Source organism: Anas acuta, chromosome 4 (genome assembly GCF_963932015.1).
Source record: "Anas acuta chromosome 4, bAnaAcu1.1, whole genome shotgun sequence".
NCBI lineage: Eukaryota > Metazoa > Chordata > Aves > Anseriformes > Anatidae > Anas > Anas acuta.
The window spans coordinates 12,090,569-12,116,721 of record NC_088982.1 but is presented as its reverse complement, the minus strand read 5'-3'; the positions used below and the strand labels follow the sequence as shown (position 1 = coordinate 12,116,721).

The following is a 26,153-nucleotide window of genomic DNA, read 5'->3' as shown; positions in this document are numbered from 1 at the left end:
TATAATCATTAACTCAAGCCTCTGTATGTTATGTCTCTCCATCAGATAGCATAAAGGGTCTTTTAGTATTTTGGCTTATCTCCATTTGGTTAAAGGAAAAAAAAAATTAAAAAGGAAACTTTATATCACCGTCACGCTGTAGATGTCTACAATATGTCATGAGGGAATGGCGTGGTTTTGGAGGGTAAAATGATATATTAGCACCAGCTGTCCGTCGTGGCTGATACAAACCCTGCCTGTTTCAGGGCTATACTCTGGGCAGCTTTTTACAGGAGAGTAATGCAGTTCAGACAGCAGCATTTCCATTTGCTGAACCTGCCTGCGCACTAACACTGGCCATGTTCCCTGCTTGTCAGTGTTTATCAGGAGCACAAGGAGAGCAGCTGATTTGCTTCTCAGTGAGTCACTGCATCGCACTCTGGCCACAAGGAGGAGGGAGAATGAATATCTATTTTCAGCTGACTTCTGCATTTATAGGTGGTTCTGAAGGCTTTGTACATCCAAGCCAGGATTTTTCCAAAGACAATACTTATATTGACTGTTGAGTCCATTTCTTAAACACTAATATAGCTTCTTATTTCATTGGAGTCAGTTGCACAAATCATTATTTCTAATCTAAAATTCCATTCTGTGTTTAAACCTAAATATTTTTTTTAAAAAAGATTAAAATTTACAAGTTAACTTAGCAAGAACAGAAATATTAATATATTTTAATATACCCATTAATTTTTCCTGAAAACACTCAGCTCAGTTTCCACTGTTAGGAGGACCTGCTAGCAAAAGGTGTATCCTCGCATTGTGTGATGAGTACACCTTGAAAAGAGAAATCCAGTGCAGATATTTGGGGTCTACATCTCCTATCTTCTCCTAGCTGTGTTTAGGAAGGGTCTAGCAAACTGTGTCAAAAGTGTGCTTCAGTGAGAAGAATTAAAATAAACTCAATCTTTGAGAAAATTTTCACTAAAAAAGACATCAGTTGTGGAAAAGATGAAGTGAAAAGAGGATGCTTTGCAACCTCAGCTATTTAAATATGGTCTTTGGAATGGAAGTAATACAAAATGAGAAGAAGTGGTTTTATGTTCAAGTAGTTATGTGCAAAATTCCAGAAGTATAAAATTAACATATGCTTTTCTCTCTGTTTTTTTTTTGTTTGTTTGTTTTTTGACAATAAGAATCATGGTGCAATACACTAAAGTTATTCCTAAAAGCAACTGCTTATCTGGTTGGTATACTTTTATTTAAATGGTTTGTCTGAGTTGATCCTGTTGGTTGATCTTTCTGGTTTTCGTGGTTGTATTTATTAATTGAAACTCAATTTAATACTATATTAATAACATTAGTTGTAAATAACATCTAACAAGATTGCTGTTAACCTTTTGACTTTTTCTATTTTTTATGATCTTCAGTCACATTCATGTTAGTTTTGTTCACTTGTTCCTTTGCCATTCACGTGAGACTGAAATTTCCTGAGACTTGTCTGATTTTTAGCAAACACAAACTCGGACTTCAACCCATTAGCCTTAACGTAATCTTTCTCTAAGTAGTTTCCCAGGCCTGTATCTAATCATAATTCCTGTTTGTTGTTCATCTTTTATGATATTAATAAGTTATACTTGGCAGAGTAAAATAAATATTGCCAATGTGGAAGTTTCTGCTGTGAATCATTAAATTCCTGAAACTTTAAATGCTTTGGAAAACATCAACGAAGAGCTATCCTTTAAGTGCTTATCTATAATACTACATGCATATTACATTGATAAGATGAACTTGTAGGAGTATTCCTAATGTAAACAAATTTTGCTTTGCAGAGGGCCATGGGTTTTTATATGAAACTTTTGGGATCAGGCCTCAGTTTTCTTGGCACGTTGATCCTTTTGGAGCTTCAGCTACAACACCAACTGTTTTTGCTCTGGCTGGTTTTAATGCTCATCTTATCTCTCGAATTGACTATGATCTGAAGGCTGACATGCAGAAAAACAAGGTAAAAATACCCAAGGACTGAAATTCATGTCCTTATAATAATGTAAACTATTACAATAAGAAAGGCATACCAGATTTGTGCAAGAAAATGTAGGTATTTTTCTAAAAGTAACACGCCAATTGCATGTTGGTAATATTAAAATACATTGTGTCTGTCAGTAACGTCTTTGGCTTCTGGTCAAGAACAAAATATAGTCTAGCCTGAAAAAGACGCAAAGTATGGGCAGGTGGGCAGAGAGAGAATAAGCGGGCCTGGAATCAGGACTGTTAGAATTGGAGGCTTTTAGAATGGGTTTCAATTCTGCCTGAGAAAACCTTAGATATCTTGTTTTTATGAACAGCTTTAAAGTGTAGTGTGTGTTTGGGGCTGGTGGTTGTCATGCTTGGAGCATTTATTTGTGACTGTAAAAGTGATAATAGTCAGATGCAGCTAAACATTATTTTGCTGCATTCGATTTCTATTTCGAGTTCTGCCTTCTCTAGCTCAAAGTTTACTTGCAGATGCAGTAAAGATTTTTCTTTTCATAACACAATGCTGGATCCTGGTTTGTCAATTGTATGCCTTAAATTATGTGCGAATAAAGGGATTTCACTGGTATGAGTTGGGCATTAGGCAAAAATTTTATGAATGTTGCATGAAACTCAAGCGTCCCTGAAGAAAACAGGATTACTGTTGAATCCAATGAAGCCAGGACCTACCACCTTAAGCTTGCAGTGTATCGTGATTCTTCCTTTCTACTTTTATGAGCTTCTGATAATCTTTTCCCATCTAAACGTTTTCAGGTAGCTGACAGTCTGGAGGCTTCCAAAATAGTACTTCTGTGCTTGTCATTGGGGTAATGATTTCTTATTTTTCTTGTTTTCCAGAGACTCCAGTTCGTATGGCAGGGCTCTCCTTCTTTATCTGAAAGTCAGCAGATCTTCACCCATGTAATGGATCAGTACAGCTACTGTACCCCATCGCAACTACCTTTTTCAAACAGGTCTGAAGATTTCTGAAATAGGCAGAAATATTGATTGCTTCTGAGAGTTTATATGGTCAGAGCTTAAGCATTTTCTTTGCCTGTTTTCTTTCAACAGTATTCTTCTGCGTTGCTTCATAGATGTGTGGTAGGTCAAGGACGCGTCTAGACTCTGTAGATCTGAATCAGGGTTATTAAGCACCCTTCCACTACCTACCATAATATGTAAAGTTTGTTCATTAACTAACAATTGAATCCTCAGAAGTGACACTTTCTACTGACAGGCATTAGAAATGCTTCAAAATATTCTCAGACTTTAATCTTTTCTACCACCTGGAGGCTTAGAACATGGGTATAACTTTCATCTACATATATATTGTGTCAGTTCCTATCAAAAAATAAATAAAAATGTGAAACAAATCAGTTACTATAAACAGAAAATAACCAAAGCAGGACTGGGATTTTTGTTTCTCTGCCTGAAAAGTTGAGATTTAAAAGCTCCAGGAAGCTCAGCAGGGATTTGGCTATTGCTAATTGATTGTCTATGGGAGATTTTCAGCATTATATTGGGCTGAGATTGTGTACATCATCAGTGTTTAAACTGAAGAGGCTCAGATTTTCCATTTACTATGTGGAAGAACTCTGAGAGCTGTGAACTAAAAACTTTATTTCTTTCTCTGTCTTATCCAGTAATCCACACCATGTAAACAAAGTCTACTTGGGTTGGCATCTTCATTGTTACAGAGCTTGCTGGTTTCTTCTGTGATTTCTTTGTTCTGTGCCAGTGAGCAACAGGGACTTGGGAAGATGCATGGTGCAAAAATAAAACGGACAGCCTTCCCCTTACCAGACTTCCAAATGAACACTAAAACATGAACATTGGCAATGAATAGAAACTGAATTTCTCCCTTTTATTTCCTGTGTGTCTGCATTTTATCCCAGCACCTTTCAATGTGTTTCTCCCAGTTAGTTGAATAAATCCCGTTTATAGCCTATTGCTTTCTTTTTCTACTTAGATCAGGGTTTTATTGGAATGGATTTGCAGTATTCCCAGATCCACCAAAAGACGGTGTTTATCCAAACATGAGTCTCCCTGTTACAGATACCAACATCCACCCTTATGCACAGGCCATGGTGGCAAACATTAAGGAGAGGGCGGCCTGGTTCCGAACAAGCGATGTTTTGTGGCCATGGGTAAGTGTATCATCATCCGTGTTTGCTCAAGAAATGCCAAGTACACCTGCAGAATGGACAGTAGGTAGTTGCTTCTTTGCTACACTGCCCAAATGCAAGTTTAAACCACATGACTGTAAAGTATTTTTCTAATAAGTGGGGCCTACATGTCTGCCTAGTGAATATTTTTTGAAAACTGGAGGTTTCTTGTACAGTCTGCCAATTGTCTAGCAAGTCTTCCACCCTACTTTAATATAGAAAGAGATGTAACAGAATTGTAAAGATATCCTCTTGTCAAGCTATGTACTATAATACTGCATCCTCTTTCCTTACCTTGTATTGTCAATTTCAATGATCTCTTTACATTACTGCTTAGCACAACAAAATTCTGTGTTAACAAATATGTTAGTGTTACTGGAAAACGTACTAAGTATTAGGTAGACAAAGTATCTTTGAAATGATATGGTGTTTTTTTTTCTTTTTTTTCATACAATCTTTGTATTTTAGTTAAAAACAGAAGCATATCCCAGCTAGGTCATCCAAACATTTTTTTCAGTAATCTGCTATGTTAATTACATCCTCCATGTACAAACTACACTGAAATGTTTTAAGCTAGCTTTAAGTCGTTAGAAAAGAAAAGCTTTGCCCAAACTGAATATACAGCCTGTTTTTGAAATTTGATAGATGCTCTAGGTCTCATAATTACAATTAAAATGCATGTTCTCAAGGCAGCTATTTTACCAGAATATCTGTTGTCACAAAGAGCAAACATTTTCTGATGAATGCAGTTTTCTGAGTCATTGTTTCTCTCCTGTATCTGTGCCACTGTTACTTATATTGTGCTGGATTTTTGTTATTTTCTGGTTTCGTTGTTGTAAGTTGGGGGTGTGGGAGGGGAAGAGAAGTGGGCTATAACACTCTGGAGCAGTGGTGCAGGGACAGTTATGCTAGAATGGGAAGGAGGGAGTCTGGAATGGTGCATTTAAATTCCAGTTGTCTTGGTCCAAACCTGCAGTTTTGCAATAATGTAAGAAAAATTCAGTCTCTGATTTCCTGACTTGCATTGCTTTGTGATTATCACTCTGTTTAAAGCTTATTAAAGTTTGCTACACATTCAGAGCAATTTGTGAGAAAGTGGAAAGAAATAGACATTTGGATACCTCTGTAGCTAAGCTTATTATTTTTCATACTTACAGGTTGAAGTACTTGGATGTGGTTTGTTTGTTTGTTTTTTTCCTCCAGTTAAGAATTGGAGGCACCTTCCCATTTCAGGTCAGACCTCACATCTAGACTATTGGCAGTTTTGTGATGATGATATGGACAAACAAGTGTGTGTTTGTGATCTGAAGAGCATGTTTGTGCAGGAGGTCCCACTGGGCTGTGGTGCAGTGTAAACTTTCAAACCTGCCTCTCTAGAGACTATAGAAAGATGTAGGCAGGGGGGAAGTTGTTGTCTTAAGGACTGGAACTGATTCTTGAGATCCCATTTGGCCCTTGTGTTTAAACTAGTAGTACAGTAATGCACAGCATTCCTATGTAAAGTTTTGCTCATGTAATGAGTGGAAGCGATGACCAAATGCAGCAGGTTCTCCTGGATATCCTTGTTCTGCAAGGCTGTTCCATTAAGCAAAATTCATTAATGAGTTAAGTCACCAGGTTAAAGTTACTGAGCTTGTTTAGGTAAAAGTTTGGGGTAAAAGATGGGATTGCAGGGAAAATAGAGACTCCTTGGACATCTTCTTTCAAACAGCTTCTAATTTTTGAAGACAAATCACTGAGAGCATCTTTATTTTGAAAATGAAATCAGGTTGTTTTGTAGCACAAAGAGTTGACCTCTTGTGCAACATTTCTATCTGAAGCACAGAGACATGAAGATGAGGATGCATTCAGCTGATATCAGTTAAGCTCCTGTTAAGTCCTCTTTTGGGGGGGAGAGGAGGGTTTCTTAATGTGTCACTGTGCTTCAGATAGATGCCTATACTGGAACACTGATATTCAAGAACATACATGCTATGGCTGAGTAACTCATTTTCCTGTTCAGGTGTACATGCAGATCGTATGTATGGAGATGCCTTCTATAGAAGGTAGAGGCTGTGCAAGTATACTCACAAACGAGGCTTTACTACATACACAGTATATTACATCACATAAAATTAGGATGAACATCAGAGGCTCTGTAGTTTATCGTTGAGACAGGGGATCAGCAACACAGTGTGACATTTGTACTGCAAGGTTCACTTTCCACAAAGTTTTGTTTTACATTATCTCCATAGCACTTCCTAAAGCTTATTTTTGACTTTTAAGAACGCTAATAGGACTTCCTTGTTTTCTGGTGTTAGAAATGTAGTGTAAAAAGAAGCAAAGGCCTCTTTTCCATGCATATATGCATGCATTTCCCAATTGCTGCCACAAAATTTTACGTTCTTGCACAATGTGGTGCATCAACACACTTCTCCTTATCTTCTGGAGGGAGCTGGTCAGCTGGTTATCAGCTGATCTGTGCAAGTGACCCTACCCCTGCGTGATGTTTTTGTATCAAAAAAAAAAAAAAAAAAAAAAAAACAAACTTCTATATGGGCAGTAAAAGTAGAGGAAATACCACTTCAGCATATATTGCTGTTAAAAAAAAAAAAATCCTTCTAAATTACATGACCTGAAGTTATTTTACTGTTCTGTTTTCTGAATTTCAGGGCTGTGACAAACAGTTCTTTAATGCATCTGTTCAGTACTCCAACATGGACCTGTTGCTGGATTACATTAACAAGCATTCTGACGAGTTTGGAGTGACCGTCCAGTATGCCACTGTCAGTGATTACTTCCAAGCAGTTCATAGCAAAAATCTCACATGGGAAATCAGGGATTCTCAAGACTTTCTTCCATATTCAACAGGTAATTAAGTTATAAACTACATAATACCTGTCCCAAGTGTATGTAATTAATAAAGGGCAATTGAAAAAATGAGAGTGAAAAGAGCAAAAATACATTCTTGTATTTATTTACACTATCAGATTCAATAAAATTGATCCAAACAATTGATCCAAAAATTGATCCAATGTTAGTGGTACAAGAAAGGGCACTGGTTGGAATATTTCTTTGGGATAGCTGGAAGAAATGGCTTGAGGAAGAGAAATTTTTTTGAGTAATTTTTTTGAAGAGATTTTTTTTTTTGAGTAATTTGGCTAATGTTTAGACATTAAACTTGGAAATAATTGTTTTTTCTTCTTCCCACACATCAGCATGCACAAATACCTGTAGTCTCCTAGGCATTCTGCAGTATTAAATGTGTGTTAGACCTCTCTGCCTCTTTCCCTGAGGTGATCTGTGATAGCACGCAGAGGTGTTTCAGGATCCAGGGAACTGAAAGGAAACTAATAAACCAAAGGATACCTTGAAACAGTTGGCTGCGTGACCGAACAGAGCAATGGCCTATTATTACTGTTTTAAAAAACTGGTTTGTGCACAAATTAGAGCAGAGATCAGAGCAGTGACACAGAGTAATCTGTGAATGTCTGAAGAAGAAATGAGTCGGGTAAGGAAGGGAGGAGCAAGGTAATCTGAACCAGGAAATCTGAAATTCCTGGTTCCTTCTGTGTTCGTGTAGTGTAACATGGGTGGATCAAAGTGAAACAGTTGATGCGGAGGACTCCATGCATTTCCAGGAAAACTATATGGAATTTGGTCACATGGACTAAGTGTCTATTAATGCTTGGCACATACCTCTGGGTTTATTATAACATGAAAGGAATACAGTCTTTGAGCTCAAAAAACATTTTTTTTTATTATTTTTGGTATCAAGTAAAGCATAATAGGTTAGAGTGACCAGTGGATTCATCTAAAAGCATGTTACTGGACAAAGCAAAACACTATGGTAGATGTACCCCCTTCTCCCCTCCCCAAGTTGTCTTATCTCTAAGATAAAGTCTTTTTCATTAAAGAAAAATGATTTAAGTTCTGGAAGAAAATGCATTTCAAGTGAAGCCTCAAAAAGGAAAAATACACACTGTATTTCTGAAGTCCACTAGTACAATGTAGCTTATTCATTGAAGTTTCTTGTTGCTTGCTTGGTGCTTACTGCACAGTATTAGCTCTTCAGATAGAGCTGGGAGTGTATGAAGGCAGGCATGCCATACCCAACATCCCTTCAATCACTTTCTCCATAAACTTACCCTTGAATCTTTTTTGGTTTAGACCTCACATATCAAAGTATGCAGAGAGAAGACAACAGCAACTTCTTAGTTTTGAAACTCATTAGTTTGTTTCATTGCAGGGATAAAGTTATCATTAAAATACCTTTTTATATAACCGTAGCTAGCACTGTTTCATCACATTCTTGACACTGGATGTATATCTTGGACTATTATGACCTAAATTTAGCTTATATATCCGATATTCTGTAGGAAGTCTAACTTTTAGATGAATAAAAATAACCATTGCTTCCTATGAATCACTGCATGGACTGATCCCTGACTCACTCGCCTCCCCCCAGGGATCATGTCACGTCTAACAATTTGCCGATAAATGCATTGCCAGCTCTAACTGCTAATATCCTTTCACATCTGGGCTCTTACCTGTATCTTTTGGCATAATTTAGAGGCAGTAGTCTCTTGTCGCTAGCTTGCATAACAGCAGCACCCATCACGTTCCAGGTGGGTGCCCACACACAGATGCAATCTCTTCCCCACATAGATGCAATCTCTTCCCCAAACATCTTACTGTGTCTTGCAATTGCAGGATAGATTTGAGTGCACTTTCTCCCACATACTGTTTTGCTTCTTGATGATTAATCCTCTCTCATTCTTTCTATGCCATTTATTATGAGTCACTTATTGGGCTCAGTGTCACTTCTGAAATATTCCTTGGAAACTCAAGTTTTAAGTCCCAGAGAAGTGTTTCCTTTTTATACTCTTTTCGTTGTACCATGCTGCTGCACATGTGCAACATTTGCTTGTAACCTTGAAAACTCCTTCAATTCCTAACATTTTTTCAGGCCCAAAAGAATGTCCTACAGTTTTTGACCAAAAGATCCTATTTTCTAATTGTTGCTTTTAATTATAGGGTGATGGCAGACTGTTAGTTGTATGTATTCACTTTATAAAGCCCTGTCTGCAACTTCTTTCTGGAAAAACAATTCAGCAGTGGTCTATCCATTAAAAAAATGACTAAGATTTGGAGGGTTTAAAAATGTATAACTTGTTTTTCTAGTTTACTCTACGGGATACTGGAACACGTTAGCAGAAATGAACCACTGAAATACTTTCCACTGACCACTTGAGGGCATATTTTGGTGTAGTTTGAAGCACTGTAGTAGTAGGCGGTCATACCGCCACATCACTGCATCGCTGTTTCTGGTCCATTTTGAGGATGTTAAATTTAAGATAATAGAATCATAGAATATCCTGAGTTGGAAGGGACCCTTAAGGATCATCAAGTCCAACTCTTGACACCGCACAGGTCTACCCAAAAGTTCAGACCATGTGACTAAGTGCACAGTCCAGTCCAATCTCTCCTTAAATTCAGACAGGCTCGGTGCAGTGACCACTTCCCTGGGGAGCCTGTTCCAGTGTGCAACCACCCTCTCTGTGAAGAACCCCCTCCTGATGTCAAGCCTAAATTTCCCCTGCCTCAGCTTAACCCCATTCCCGCGGGTCCTGTCACTGGTGTTAATGGAGAAAAGGTCTCCTGCCTCTCGACACCCCCTTACAAGGAAGTTGTATACTGCGATGAGGTCTCCCCTCAGCCTCCTCTTCTCCAGGCTGAACAGGCCCAGTGACCTCAGCCGTTCCTCGTACGTCTTGCCCTCCAGGCCTTTCACCATCTTCGTAGCCCTCCTCTGGACACTCTCCAACAGTTTCATGTACTTTTTATACTGTGGTGCCCAGAACTGCACACAGTACTCGAGGTGAGGCCGCATCAGCGCAGAGTAGAGCGGGACAATCACCTCCCTTGAGATCAGCCCTTTCATCTGACTAAAAGTTGGGAGTATAGAGGATTTATTTCAAGCAATAACCAAAGATTATAATCTACTTTCTTTATTAACTAATAACATAAAGTGCTTCAGTGAAACTTAAAAGGTGTTTAGTGCAGGTCCACGAAGAAGAAATTTCTGCAGAAAGTTAATGTAGTTATGTAATGAGGTTATGAGGATAATGGCTTTGTATCAACAGTCATGTTGCTAGGCCTGTAGGAAAGGCTGTACTCTTCCAAAGGGGGAAGACTCTTCCCTTTGGTGGCTGATGTGTATAATTCACAGCAGTTTTCATGTAAGAAGCTGTATGGTACTAGCCTAACAAGCAATAACTGAAATGATTTTTTTGGCATGTATTGGGTCTCTTCAACTCTTAGAGCCATTTCAAGCATGGACTGGGTTTTATACTTCTCGAAGCACGTTAAAAGGAGTTGCAAGGAGAGCAAGTTCACTACTTTATGCTGGAGAGTCCTTTTTCACACAGTATGTCCGGCAACACCCAGAAAGTTCTATTTGCAAATGTGGAGCCCTAAAGCAACTTCAGAGTCTGAGATGGGCAGTTTCAGAGGTAAAGTTTGATTATTTTTTTTTATATTTCTAATAAAAACTATTTCTTGTCTAAAGGCAAAACTTTTCTTTTGCATTCCAGTTGGAATCTCTCCATGTTGCTTTTATGTTTTTAGCAATAATTTTCCTTTGTAGCAATTTGTTTGTGATTTAGCAAACAACTATCACGAAATGAGACTTCAGCCCCTTAGCCACAAATTCAAGATACAGTTGCTGGCAAATGTTTTCTTCTACTGGGGGAAGGGTACATGGTTCCAAACTTTAAGCATATGAGAGTCCTTTTCTCAGTTCTATTATTTAAAAAGTGGTTACAATAAAAACCTGAACCCACTCAAAGTTGCTAATAATCTCTATTTGTGCAAATTAGAAGAGAAAAGACAGATTTATTCCTTCAAAGTTAAGCAGTTAAGTGATCAACCTCATGCCATTAAGCATTTACAGACCATAGTCCTTTCGCTGGTAATAAAGATTTTGTCAGGTAACTTATTGACCAGATATTAGTAGCAAATGAAAAACCTGTCTATGGTATTTATGCTGTATAGTTGGTTTTTATTTTTTAATTTGCATTTTTTCCTCTAAATATGTAGCTTAGAAATTTATAAGTATTAAAAAACATGTGTAGATGGAAATCTGTGTGTCTTGTCTTTGGCCATTTAATTCTGATAGCAATACATTGCAAATAGCAATTTGGAATAGGCAAAAAGTGAATGGGTGAATACCTTTTTTTAAATGAAATGACTATTACTGGATTGTGCTTTTTTTTTTTTTTTTAATAAAAATATAAGGAAGGTTTGGGGGGGGGGGAGGCAAACCAGTTGCATTGTAACCTTTGAAACTACTCTTAAATGTAAGGTCCAGCACCATGATGGCATAACAGGCACAGAGTCTCCCAAGGTGAAGAACATGTACATGGATAATTTAATGTACGGAATGTTCAACGTAAAGAAGCTAATGGCTTCCCTGATCTTTGACATGAACAACGCTAAGAAAAATGGAGACGTCTATTCTTCTGTTTACAGTAAAGACTCAGGAAAACCAGGTACTTTTAACCCAGCTTTTCCAATTTCCAGTGTACCTTATGAAAGTTAACGTGCTCTCCTTGGAGAGAGTCAACATGCTGTTCACCACTGAACCAATGCTGGAAAATCCTGCTTGCCTTATGAGAACTGCTGAGCCTGAGGAAACTCACGTCAATTTTTGAGCTCTCAGATCTCAAGTACCTGAAAACAGGACCTTTTAGCTGTTTGGCACTGGGTCAGAGCTCTGCCTATATCAAACCTGGCTCCTAGATTCAGACCTCAGCCGTATAACAGAGGGGAGAAAGGGGGGATGATCAGTCTGATTATTAAACAAAGCTTATTGCACAGCATAATCCTATGCAGTAAAAATCAATCACAGTTAAAGGTTCTTGCTATGGCATGCTGCCAGCAAGTGTAAAAATGTAGAAGAATTTTCGGGAGTCTTCTAAAGACTGCATTGCTTCTTTTTTTTCCTTGACTTTGGAATTTTTTTAAATTGTCAAATGTGAACAGTGCTATAGGCTGCATAGCAGACTAATTTGTTTTTTTTGCAGGGTTGTTTTTAGATTAGGCTTCTCATTTGATCTTCTGTATAACTCATGAAGTTAATACTGCATGACATTGAGTTGTAGTAAGCCACTTGTTTTCACTAAATGTTTTTACGTTCAACTCAAGTGTCATTGGCTGAACACAGGAAAAGAACACAATCTTTTATTGGGTAAATAATAGGGAGAAAAAAAGCAGAAGTTTTTTTATGAAGTACTGTAAAATGTACTACTCCAATCATAAAGTTTTACTGTAAGGTTTTAAACTAAAATGTTGTAAGATGGTTGTAGTTAGATCTCTTAACTATACATTTCTAAAATGTGATGTTGAAAAGTAGCTGTAGTGACTGATAGCTCTTCTTGTTCCTTTGTGTACCCAAAGGTACTACGGATATTGACCAGTATGTTATTGTCTATAATCCACTGGCATGGAACATCACCACCTTTGTCACTGTCTCTGTCAGCCACTCATCAATGAATGTATATGATGAACTGGGAAACTTTGTACCGGCACAGGTATTTCACATTTTTTTTCTTTCTGTTGCTTTTCTCTCACTTGCCAGTTCTCACTGACTTGATGCTATATGGTAACATATAATATTACAGTGAAAACAAGGATTACTTCCAGTTGGGGGGGGTTTCCAAGGAGTCCTTTACATGTTTGTTTTTTTTTCTTGTCTGTGCTCTCAACTAGAGTTCTTTTACCCTTAACATCCAAAAGGGCTTCCTGCTATTCTTGTCAGTTTGATTTGTCCTTTGCATGTCTACTGTCTACCACGCTGCACTTCTCTTTGCTTTTTGTTTAAAAACAAACAAACAAACAAACAACAAAAAAATGCTTCCAATAAAGCCCTTTTGGTGAAAACCGCGACCCTGCCCTCCAATCGACAGGTGTGTTTATACGACTAGCCTTGGGAAGGAGGAAAGATTTTAACAGTGTAAGTCTTAGAAGCCAAAAAGGAACGGGACGATTAGCTGCCAAGGAGACCCACCTCAGTCTATATCAAAGTCAAGCTCCAAGACAAGGCCAGTTGTTCCCCAGGAGGGAAGAAGATGACCTCAAAGTAAAAGCTAGCACTAGGCTTTCTCAGGAGTATCTCTTCGTAGAGCACGTACCCATCAATGGCTTGATAAACCTGTAGGAATGCCTCCTGCACATAAAGGCCTGAAGATGCTGCACACACTTCCAGATGCTCCCCTCTGTCCCCATGATGCCTGGTAGCTCAGCAACTTCTGCTGGCTGGACAGAGTTGACAGAGTTGTGAATATTAATGCTGTGGCTTATTACTACCCACATTCGCCAAGGCACGCTGTGGTCAGGTGGTGATACACAACAGCTGTCTGGTGTTTCTGCATATGCACATAGTGATGGTATAAGACATCAGCCTCTTGGGTTAGAAGGAGGTTTGGGTTAGATCCCAAACCTCCTTCTAGTATGTGCTGCTCACATGTTCACTTAATTACATCACATATTTCTTTCCCTTGGGAGAGAAATCTTTAGCTTAGAACCTTGATACAAGTATAGATTGAGGTGAAATGAGGCTTGGCAAATACTCCGCCTCTTCTGTACCACACACAGGAGCTGTGTAGGGAAGGCAGAGAATAGGAAGTAGGCCCTCTTGGTACTAAGGATAGGAGGTCTGCGGTATGAGTAAGTGGCCATAGGCCAATCCACAGTGTGAAGATAAAGACAACTTCAATTTCTGGTTAGTGGTAACTAGCCCAGTTGTCTATGTAATCTGTACGGTATTTATGGAGTTCATTTTTTTCACCAAATAGATAGTAACAAATTATATAATGTTAATGGGAAGGATATGTGTAATTTAAAAAGTGATTTTATTAAATTGTTTAAGGTATTCTGATATTCAATAGCACTCTTTACACAGAAGTATGGCACATGCTTCCACCTCCCTCTCTTTACGTCTTGCTTAAGGTTAGGGTGTGCCTGGTTGCTTTGTTCTCTTGCCACCAACTTTCTCGCATTCGCAAGTGTAACTTCCTTTATGTTTCAGTCTGTTATGTCACTTAACTGATTAGATTTACTTGTGGTTATTTCTGCTTATATATGCATTTTGCAATGGGATCTTAAATCAAGACCTGTGGCCCCACGTTCCCATTAAAATAAGATCCAACTTGGACTTCGCTTAGCAACCCTCTTCCCTTCAGTACTATGGCAAAGCTTAATCTGAGGTCACTTAACTCCTAATTAAAAGAAGCATGGATCTGCATTATAATTAGGAAGTGTAAGACTGACATGTTTAGAAATGTATTTTTCTAGCACTAGTTACTTTTCATAATTTAGGGCTTACAGCATGTGGGGTCAGTTGCCTTGCTAATTAATTTTCTGTAATGGAGCATTGTTGTGTGTGTTAACTTCCAGATTCAAAGTTCAGCAGAGTCCCATTCTACGTATGACCTGTATATTCTAGTTGAAATAAGTGGTTTGAGCTACAAAAAATATATTGTTAAGCCATCAAATGGCAAGCGATCCGTATTTATTGGAAAATCGGTTAAATACCAGCGGAAAGATGCAACACGTGGGGTTCAACAAAGCCCAGATCTGCTTCCTGTGGTTAACGACTGCTACCAGATCATGTTTGACCGAAGCAATAATCTAATGCATAGCATTACAGACAGGTGAGATTGCCTGCTTTTTTAATAACATTTAAGATTCTGTAAAACCTTTTTGTAAAAAAAGAAGTCGAAGTACTCTATCATGTGCATTAATTCTGAGACTTCACTAACAAAGTGTTCGTTATAATTATTTTTTTTCTCTGCAGTTCACATGTTCTGTAGAAAGGAGGACGCTATCGTGGACATGATTCCATACTGTTTTTTGTGATGTTGCCCTGTTTAACCGTGCAGTCAGCATGAGATAGTGTGACAGATCACACTTAACTAGTAGATCAGAAGAATCTCATTTACTTTTAAACTAAAGAGAGGTACAACTGAATAATAAAGATAAGTAATCACATACACACCGCTTGCCTAATGAGCAGATGCGTGATAGAGCAAGAGCTTACTACTCATTAGTGTCTTGCAAGCCCTGTATCACTGTTTCTATGACAGGAAGCTACACAATTTTTTTGAAAGGAAGTATTTTGGCAAATTCTACTTACTTAGACAAATAATATGGAAGAGCAATCAAGATGGAGGTGAGATATGCGTTTTGCAGCTTGTCTTTCTTAGCTAATGTGAATTGACTCATTTCTTGAGTTTCAGTAGGGATCTGCTGCTTTTTGCCTCCTCAGGATTCAGATTCTCAGCTATGTAGTGCTGGAAGATCTGACCTCTTGACTGCAAGACCTCTTTCACCTTTGTGGTATTGTTAGTAACTCTGCCTCCTGTGAGTGAGAAATCGTTGTCTAGTATAGTTAGAAATCAGCTCTAAAAACCATAGATGGGCATGAGCCAAGAGCCCTGAAGTATTTTCTATATCTGTCTCCAGATCTCTTGAGGAATCCTTAAGGAATATAATAAAGGCGAACAAAAATCTGAATTCAAATTCCATTTTTTTTCTTCACCCTGTTCTGGCAGGCAGCAAGAGCTGGAATTCAGCATGTAGGAAAAATGGGGTATTCATTTTCATTATACAGCTTCAGGCAAGCCCAGAATGTTTGGGTTTCAGCAAGTTTGTTTTGGAGTAGTAGGAAAGAGTGGAGCATTAGAGCTGGAAGTGCCCCCAGGAGTAATAGGAAAACTTGGATGTGTTTTGATCCTCAATTAGTACAGTTCATAGGTTGCTATATTAACACTAGCTAGAACTGTTGGCAGTTTACATTTGTATGCCAGACCAAGTGATTTTTTTCTGTTTTGCCAGCAAGGCTCCAGTAGAGGAGCAAAGCTGATGGCAGTAGCATCTTAAATTACCTACATGTGACTTTTCAAAGAGTGTTAAATGAGGTCCTAAATAGTTTAACTGTAGGCTTTGGGGGAGAAAAATGAGACAAAGTATGTACCAAGTGTGTGACTTTTACCCTGTTGCCAGTGTGTTCTCGTCACTGTTGCTAAATACTGAAATCATTGTTAAATATGGTTCTGTATAGCTACAAAATCAGACAAAATAATCTTATTATTCATTATTATGTCATGCTGTACCTTATTGTTATAGAATGGGTCATTTTTGATCTTGTAGCAACTTTGTACTTCAAAATATGAGATAATGTAAGCATTGTTTCTCTTTTAACATGCTTCTGTTTTACAGAAGTATAAAATGCATGAAGCTCATTTTATTTACACACTGACAGCTGTCTTAGCAGGGAGCACTTTAGTTCTCTGCTGTTCTCATTTCGTAAGTTTTGTCAAATCTGTTACTTTGAGGAAACAGATTTTTTTTTTTTTTTTTTACATTCCAAACCTCATTCCAGCTTTGCATCTGTTATGTACAAAATGTGCTTATAGGTAATACAACTTTTTTCCTTTGTGGATTCGCAGGGAGACTAACCAGACTGTCCAGCTGACCCAGGATTTCCTTGAGTACCACGTGAACGGAGACGTGATGAAAGGACCCATTTCAGATAACTACTTATTTGCCCCAAATTCTTCTGCTGTTCCAGTATCAAAAGCAGTGGAAATGGAAATAGTTTTTGGCAACTTAGTAACAGAGATACGGCAATATTTCTACAGGTGCAACACCATTACAGATTCATTTTGCTTGAATGTTTAATCATCTGTAGATGCATGTGAGATTAGCTCTGTGTAATTCTTCCTGAACAGTGGAGTCTGTTCTGTGAAAGTTTTAGATAACAGAGCTATGCTTAGCAGATACGTGCTAATGCTGTGAAAGTGCTTCCTTTAGATAAATCATATTACTGGGGGGAGGAAGGGGAAGATTGCTCAGTTACATTTGCAGTTTGTTTCATAATGTAGTTCCTGCTGGAATCCTGTTTTCATTCAATGCAATGAAATTTGCAGCTTATGTCTTCAATAAGAGTGGAATTTGGACATAATGGTTCATTTTCCTACCTGTAGAAATCTTTCTTCTATGGAAATTTAAGACGAAGAGAGTCCTACACAAGGACACTCAGGCTCCTTAATGAGCTAGTGACTTTTCTGTGTTAAAGTCATATCCATCTATAACCTCCTCACCTTCTTCTAAATCTGGTTATTTGATTAAAGCCTTTTGCTTTAAGTTACATTGTACAAGGATTGTAGCTGAGAAACACTGCTTGAAAACAGGATTTTTTCCATCAAAATGAATGTTGTGGGATTGAAAAAATACATAGGTAGAACTATGTGTATTCTTGTAGTATGTGTGTTGCTAAGGTGTCATAATTGTTTCTAAACTTAATTGTTGAATTTGAGGAAATACAGAACCTTTCCAGTCAAACGAACAGTCCTTTTTACACTTGTAACACTAAAGAAAAGTATCATTTATTTCAGCTGAATATCTGTACATTTGAAAATTAAACTGAAAATAATTTCAATAATTACATAGGTTGAATACAGGCAACAATGTTGTTCTGTGTGTGAGATAACATCCTGAAAGATTTGTAAGTCTTCACATAACTGGTCTAGTGCTCCACTTGATAAACTGTGCATATCCTTTTTCTCCTTCTTACAGTAACATTACTGCCCAGTATTATATATATGCCATGTATACCAGGCTGTATTTGGTACCAGAAGGCTATGATGGGAAGCTGCTTTGCCATAGGATAGAGCAAGAATACAGTGTTGGGCCTTTGGAAGTAAATCGTGAGGCAATTCTAAGAACCAGCACAAATTTGAGCACTGGACAGCTACTCTACACAGATGACAATGGATATCAGATTCAGAAAAGACCATTCAAGACATATGTGAATAACACAGCAGCTCGGGTAAGTGACAAGGCATAATCTAAACTCAATCCTGTTTTTATCTTCATTCTCCATTACTTTTACCTAGGTTAATATCAACACTGTGTGACTTAGTATGTGTTTTCAGAACTATTATCCTATGGTCCAGACCGCCTACATCGAAGACAATGCTACAAGGCTGACTCTGCTTGCAGAACGAGCTCATGGTGTCTCAAGTCAAGGGAATGGACAAATGGAGGTAACAAATAGGCATGTGTGTTGGTTGGTGGCTTTTTTTTCTCCCAAGGAGAAAAATAATGGCTGGTAACTGTTGTGATACTTACCTTATCAATACAGGTGATGCTTCACAGAAGATTGTGGAACAACCTTCAGTGGGACCTGAATTTCAACCTCACTTTGAATGACTCTTCAGTGGTTCATCCTGTGTTTTGGCTTATTTTAGGAACCAAGTCTGCCACCACTGTTTTGTATCGGACAAGCCAGCAGGCTTTAGAACACAGGCCAATTGTAATGTTTGGACAATTTTCAGGTAACTCCTTCCATCCTCTGTGCTATCTTTAGCATCTGAATGACTTACTTGTTTTGCTTTGATTTGTGCTGTTAAGTTTGTAAATGCAGACTTCAAGCCTCCTGTGTGATGAAGTTAGTATACAGTGAGTTAGAAGGCAGATTTAGAGACTGTTAATTACTTTGCATTAATTTCAAATATGGATGTTGTCCAAATCTATGAAATGTCTCTCATTATGTAATTATCTCTTACTCTTGGAGGAGAATAAATTTTAAAGCATCTAATGAGAACAAAACGTCCACACAGGGAATTAGTACGAAATAGCTAGTAGATCATACATCAGCTTCCTGAATGCTGAGTCTTTAATGACCTTTTTCAAGTCATTCTTTTAAAAATATTTGACTTGTTAACTAAAACTGAAGCCTGGTAGTGGAATAGCAACTTCAGGGTGCAGTGAAATCTGCTTTGTTGGAAGCTTCCCCAGCAGTTAAAATCATTCTGCTTTCTGCTTTGTATCTCAGAAGGCCTCAGAGGAGAAAGTCTAGCATCTGCTTTGGATCTGCCTTGGCAGAAAAAGCAAAAATCTCTTTACCCTTGCATAGTACTGTAGCCAGCCGTGTGTGTGTGATGGATGTTTGACGTCCGTTTTTGTTTCTTTTTGCATGGAGGAGATAAACCAGAGCTACCCAGACAACTTCAGCAGAAATCAGTCCACAGTTCGTCTGTAACTGTCCCACCCAATCTTCATGTCCAGACCCTGAGCATTCCAGGGTGGAGATACAGCTCTAATCATACAGAGCAGGTCCACAGCATTCGCATGGGTAGGTCCAAAATAGTAGCTGGATGTTATATTTCAAAAAGCTGGCTTTCTGTTTTTCTGGCTTCTGTGAATAATATATTTATTTATTCAAAGTGTTAAAATCCTTTATCAAGACAGTTAATTTTACCCTATGATTGCTCTACTCAATTACGAAAATGTCTCCTGTATGAGTTAGTGTTATGTTCTGTTAACAGTGGGAACTGGGCACTTTTTGTTGTTAGTGCTCTAGCTAATCTTCCAAAATATGAATTAAGTTCAAACTCTGAGGGTGTAAAGCTCAAAAAAACTGCTTGAAAACTGGTTTTATTTTTCAAGTAAGGAAATGCTTGCATTTTGTTTTCTCTTAAAGGTAAACAGAAACAAGGTGATGCAGACTTCAGTCGTGTCCTGCTAAGAATTAGGCACCTGTATGAAGTTGGAGAGGATCCTGTGCTGTCTCAACCTGTAACAGTGAATTTGAAGGTAAATCTAATCCTTCTAGGTTGAACAACACTGAAGGTGATTTTGTTCCAGAAAGAACAGGTTCTACCGTGAAATGTCCTGGGTGCTACAGACACCACGAAAGGTGGATATGATACTGTATGATCTGTATGAAAGGTCGAGATGATACAGTTACTACTGTAAATGTAGCCTCAGAGGAAAGCAGGTCTTATTTGTAATCAGCTTTGCACCATAGAAGCTCTTACTTCATATGAAATTGCCATAGGTACAGTATGATCTGCATAAATATCTGTAGGACTGGTTCCATTGAGCTCTTGGGTGTATAACACTTCCTTAGCAGAGGGTGAGTCTATTTGGCTGTTTCATTGGTTATGGCAAGTTGTACTTACAGTTAAATAAATGTGGACAGAATTAAAGAAAGCAAATATTTTTTCCTCTATATTTTATTTCTGCGGGTTAATGAAACTTTTATCACTTCTGTCATACTGTGTATTTTGAGTTTCTTGTTTGTCCAATCTTTCATGGAGAGGTAGATTGGTTTATGATACATGGCAGGTGTATATTTTAAAACATGAAATACTGATTTTGATGACAATAACAGGTGAAACAAGGTGTAGTGTTCTCCATTTTGTTTTTAAAAGTTCAGTAAGAATTTCAGTTCTTGAGAGTTTAGTAAGCTTGGAACTCTGCTACAATGCAGAGGAGGCTCTCAGCATCTCAGCTTCTTAGTTGCAGCCTGGTGAGTCTGTAGTTGCCTTTGTGTTATGGGACCTAGCAGACTTTTGAAGTCTCTGCTGCTCTCCTTGGCAGATTAGATCAAGTTCTGCTCTGGACTAACTGTGTACTAGACCAGTGGGTGTTAAGCTAGTCTCAGAAAATTGTTTCTTTACTCGCAGTCTTTGCTGAAGGGATTAGGATCAGTGAAGTCAGTGGAAGAGCGATCACTCACTGGCACCTGGGACATAAACACTTTGAAGCGGTGGAAATGGAAGACTGCACAAAATCCAAGCAAAGGTAGGTGAAACAAGGTGGTTGGTGTCTGTATTACTGTTGAGCTTGATGAGTTGTCTGATTGAAAATATTTCTGTATTTGCAAGATTAAAGATCTGTTCATCTGTATGACAAAGTGCCTGCAAGCAGTAGTATTTAGCAAAGACTCCCTGCAATCACTGATGGCTTGTTTTGCCTGGAAATGTCAACTCCAGAAAATTTCAAGCTTTTATCTGTCCAGATACAAGTGGCTACTCTGTGAAGTCACATTTGGGACACCTTGACTTTGTTAGATGCTGATGAGTTGTGTTAACTTAAATTTAAGCCTATGCTCTGGAAAAACAGACAGCTGGAATTAAAAACCCACCAGTGTAATCAGCTTGAAGGACTGTGTGGATAGGATTCAAGTTAGGGCTGACACTCAGGTTGAGTTCTGTGAGTGACTTCATTTCATTTCTCATTCCAGTTAGTTGCTTGGACATTCTCCTTACTATCGCTTACCACCATATAAGTGCCTTGTAAAAAGCTTGCAGACATTTTGGCCTGGGCTAGCTGGAAGTTCAGAGCTCTACTTGACTTGCAGCTAGGAACTTGCTTGCTATTTAATCACGATGAAGAAAAATGCATGACTGCGGAGTTGTTTGCATGGTATGAGTCAATATGCGAAAAGCAAATGTATATTTTAATAACATGCATCAGTGCATCTTAGGTCCCATGCTACTTATAGCCTTAAGGAGAACCTGCTCAAACACTAGCTTTTACGCGACAGATGAGTTAAAACTTTTAAGATAGAGTAATATGTACATTTGAGTAAAGCTGCTGCTTGAATAAATTACCACCTTTTCTGTGTCTTACAGGATTCTCCAACAGTAGAAACATATCAGAAGAATACATAGTGACTGTTCATCCAAAGGAAATAAGAACTTTCTTTGTATACTTTCAAGATCAATAAAGTTTGATGTTATATTTCAGGACTGAATATGTAATAGCTTCCAGCTTCTGTTTAAAGACATGTGTGACGGTCTTGGAAAACATTCTACTGCTGTTAATGAAAGGAATAGCCATTTTGGAATAAACTCTAAATTTAATTAAACTGTTGGCCTGTGTTGTGGGTATTTTTGTTGGTTAATCACTTACAACTCGTGTTTTCTGAAATTTATTCAATTTGAAAATACAAAAATGACCTTAGTGTTTCAGTGCAAGCATTCTTGAACACTTTCATATTTGCTGTGGGCAGTTTAAAAGTGACTGCTTCTATCATGTTTCATTGTGGATACTGTCAAAATTGTATTAGCCCACTAGTCTGGAGTTTTCTTTCTTATTGTGGGAGTTTCAAGAGTCTTTTCTCAGGGTTTTTATTGTTAGAGGAGATGACTTCCAAGTCACAGAGCAGACATTTGCCGAATGTCAGTCTGTTCTATGTGACTGTCATGTTTTTGAGCTACTTTGTCTTTTGGGCAACAAATACAAAGCTTCTGCTTCCCTGTAAACTGGAGTTGAATATTCCTCTGCACTAAGGTCATTAAAATTGACTAGGTTTGCTTCATGCTCTACCATCAGTCTTGTGTTCTGGGTAAACTGGAGCTAGTCTGGGGACAGAAGATGAATTGGCACATGGCTCCTTACTAATTCATCACGTACCCTGAAGCAGGAACACTGTTTTTATGGCACTGTGAACTTTCATACTCCTCAGGATCAAAGAACATGCACAGTAGTAACAGGAAATGTTATATTAGCATCAAGTTCTAGTTAGTTATGAAGAGCTGTGTTTAGAGAGAAACTGGCAGGAACTGTAAATTCTGAGCAGGTCTCATCCAGCAGCAGCTAAAGGAAACACAGACAGTGGCTGACTTTCCTAATAGCTGTTATGGTTTCGGGTTCAAAAGAAAAGTTGCATTTTTCTTAGCTCTAAACGACGTGAAGCTGTAGAATCTGATTCTGTTCACGTGCCACTGGGTGTCTCCACTTATTTTACTTGTTCGCCATGAAAATGCATGTGGCTGAGGTGAGAATCAAGTCGGTGACTTTACTGAAGTGATAGAGATGAATTATCTTTGGTACGTATAATGCTGAACAAAACTAGTTCTGACCAGCAGACGTGAAACTAGACATGAAACTGAAAGAGAAAATACAGAGGATATAAAGGGAAAAAAAAAAAAAAAAAAGGTGCCTTTTAGTCAATAATTCCAGATCTAGAATCATGTAAAAATTATGTTTTGCTCTGGTAATTGTTCTGATGTAACTCAGCTGTTCAGCAATAATTTCCTCCATGTGGAGACATAGTTCAAGAACAAAGGAGACTGTGAAGTACAGCTGTTGTGAAATAGCTCTGCTGGAAGAGCTGCACTGGTGGTCAGCTTTTCCACAGAGACAGCCTGTTTATGCTAACTGATGGCATCTCATTAAAATCACCACAAAAACTGCCACTTTTCAGTTCCTGGGTGAAGAGAGGCTTTGTCATATTTTCTATTGGTTATTTTTCACACCTGGCTATAAATATTTAGTGATACACCAATTTAACCTGCCCTGCTGCAGGGAAAGGCATTTTTCTGCAACATTAAGCCCCTAGGGCAGGTACACTATAACTAGGATGCAGTAAAGCATGATGGCAGCTATTTTCATTTTGTTTTGTATATGTACCTGGAAAATGAAATATGTTTGGCTGAGTCACTTTGCTGGTAATCTTTTCTCGATCCCTACGTTGAGTAACTGTGTATTACAATGGGTGTACTGTGTAGGTCACACAGCGGTATGATTTCACTTCATATTTTTGTGGCTGGAATGGTGTTGACTAATGCACGTGCTGGTAACAGCAAGCCATGCTGGTAGATTATAAAAATTGAGCTGTTTCTTCCATGGACAAGGGAAATCCTGCCCAAAAAGTACCTGCTCTGCAAGAAGTATAGGATGCTACAACTGCTAGCTCTGGGCACTGCTTTCCCAGGTTGTTATATTTCTAGGAGGCTCTGTTAGAACAAATCCTACAAAAACTTTAAAAAGGAATAGCTCGTCACCAGCTAATTTTATCGGTTTTGTTTGTTTGTTAACTTCAATTTGTACTGATTATCTGGTTTAATGGGGGGAGGAGGCAGGCATGGTACAACACTGGAATATTTTATCTGGAGTTATCTGAGTGCAATTAGCCACCAGGGAATAATTTGCCAGAGTAGAATCCTGTATTCCACTGGAGACATCCAGGAAGGTGGTCTGTTAAAAGCATGGCGCTCCTCCAGAAGATGTTGCTGCATATTTGATACATTCTTTTTCATAAGAAATCTCAGCTCGAATGGAAGCCTGCAGCCATTCAAATCTCTGTAGAGGGACCATCAACCAAATGATCCAACTATTCATCCTTTTTCTTTCCTCACATGCATCAGGACAGGGAGGGGAGATATTGCAGTGCTACATCAAAACTTAGTAGAAATCAAGGCATTCAGTGCTCATCTGGCACTTGAAACTGTAGATAGGAAGGACACACAAAGGAAAAGAGGGTAAATATAATATCACGAGCAGAGGAAAAAGTGCATGCAAGCAGCAGGTTTGTGCTGTGGTAAGCAATCTTTGTTTTAATTCTGGTTGGAGTTAGGGAAGTAGCAGTCACAGAGTGGAAGAGTTCAGAGGGCATAGCAAGGTACCTGGGTGTTGAGAAAGGAGAACACGTATAGTATGAAACTCACACAAGTCTGAAGTCTAGCATCTTCTGAAAACACATTGTCTTGGTCGCAGCTCCTGGCTGCAAAGTCTGCAGGATGCTTCTGTTCTGGATCTTGTGGGAGACAAGTTTATTCGGCCTAGGAAGCCAACTGTATTTATTCCATCATTTCATGCTATTTTGAGGGGTAGGAGCCTGAATGTGCTTCTGAGGTGCTACAGTTCTACTTTGGGAATAAAGAGTGACCCTCAGTAAACCCTGTTTTAGCCCTTCTCCCAGTGCATGAGGCTGCCTTCTCGTGTCTCCAGGCTTTAGCACTGCTCAGTATCCGATATGGCTCAGGCAGCAAAAACACAACTGTCACATAGAAGTAGAAGAAAACTACTTCCAAATGTCAAAGATATCGGGTTTTGCTTGTTTGCCAGCACGTGATCAGGTTTGTTAAATTGCATTTTTCTTCCTGTTGCCCTGTTCTATCTCAAATAATTGCAATTACATCCACTAAAGCACATACTGGTTATGCGGGCTCACAAGAGAAATGCCTCTTTGTTAGTTTTTTATTTCCTAGGAAAAGTCCATTTATAGACCTTACTTTACATTAAGCCAGACGCAAACCTAAATTAAAGCTAAATGAAATGGTTCCTCTTTCAAGATAGCATTTACATTGCTTGAGAAGGTATTCATGATTGCATTGATACCACTACCCTAACCACTTTTTTGTTATGTAAGAATTACAATCTTTTAAGGGAAGCGATTGCAGATCACTTCTCTAATCATGAGGTCAGGCAAAAGAATGACTTTCACTCTAAAATTTATTTGAAAATTAATTGTGGTGTGCACAATTGGCATATTTGTTTTGTTGGTCTGTGTGTGCTGTGGAGCCATTTTTCTACTCAGATGTAATTTATTAGTCTTTGTTGGAAAACAGACTTGGTGGGTTTTATTTCTATGCTAATAAATGCTTTAAGAAAAACCCTAGAGATTATATCAAATTAGGTTTGATTTTTTTTTGTTTGGGTCATAACTGGACAAAATTAATATTGTGGATGTATCGTATAAAGCTCTGCTGACTGTCATGAGAAGTTATGAGGTCTGTTTTGCTGAAGTTGGGTACTGAATAAAAAGCCCAAGTGCTTTGCATGGTGTGCTTGAGTTAGAGGAGGAATCATGAGTTAGGAACAATAAAAGACATTTTACCATTTTCAGAACTTTCTTTTCGTATATCTGCAACTTTCAAAGGCATTATGATTTGAAGAAGAGGCTGAAAGGGCAAATGTGAATTTGAACATTTTTTTAAACGTTTTTAATGAAGCACATTTAACTTAGTACCTCATAGCTTTGTTTCAAGTATCAAAATTTCAGGTTAAGTTTTCATAACAAATGAATGTGAATGGGTTTTGCTCTATCTTCTTTTTCTACTGCAGCAGGATTACAGACTCATTTGACTACCTTGAGTTTCACACACAATCTCCTTAAAGCTGCTGCAGTTTAATAGTTTCCCAGCAATACTTGAAAGTGCTGCTGACATCAATACTCATTGCAAGATTTCTAACAAATCTGATGTGTAAGTAAGGGAGAGGGGGCTTAGATCCTCCTTAGATTTAGATGGTTTAAATGTCTTTTCAGTATGTTTCCACTGGAGTTCTCTGTGGGTTAAAGTTTTGGGGAGATGGATTTGCACAAAGTATGAGGAAGAGACCGGCTGTAACTGTCCCTGCCTCCCCAAGAATGCAGTG

The 26,153-nt window shown here is 38.4% G+C and overlaps 1 protein-coding gene across 1 annotated transcript in view; it reads left to right on the top strand.

Annotated features, from left to right (window-relative positions):
• MAN2B2 (mannosidase alpha class 2B member 2) overlaps window positions 1–21,858 on the top strand; it is a 29,026-nt gene extending 7,168 nt beyond the window's left edge. Inside the window, exons 4-19 of the mRNA XM_068679857.1 lie at window positions 1,809–1,981; window positions 2,848–2,963; window positions 3,959–4,136; window positions 6,806–7,004; window positions 10,458–10,648; window positions 11,500–11,686; window positions 12,594–12,727; window positions 14,592–14,848; window positions 16,646–16,837; window positions 17,775–18,027; window positions 18,134–18,244; window positions 18,343–18,535; window positions 19,183–19,335; window positions 19,684–19,796; window positions 20,672–20,789; window positions 21,623–21,858. Coding sequence (XP_068535958.1) covers window positions 1,809–1,981; window positions 2,848–2,963; window positions 3,959–4,136; window positions 6,806–7,004; window positions 10,458–10,648; window positions 11,500–11,686; window positions 12,594–12,727; window positions 14,592–14,848; window positions 16,646–16,837; window positions 17,775–18,027; window positions 18,134–18,244; window positions 18,343–18,535; window positions 19,183–19,335; window positions 19,684–19,796; window positions 20,672–20,789; window positions 21,623–21,717 — 2,663 coding nt within the window. The 3' untranslated portion in view covers window positions 21,718–21,858. The remainder of the gene's footprint in view (window positions 1–1,808; window positions 1,982–2,847; window positions 2,964–3,958; window positions 4,137–6,805; window positions 7,005–10,457; window positions 10,649–11,499; window positions 11,687–12,593; window positions 12,728–14,591; window positions 14,849–16,645; window positions 16,838–17,774; window positions 18,028–18,133; window positions 18,245–18,342; window positions 18,536–19,182; window positions 19,336–19,683; window positions 19,797–20,671; window positions 20,790–21,622) is intronic.
• Window positions 21,859–26,153: the final 4,295 nt, after the last annotated feature.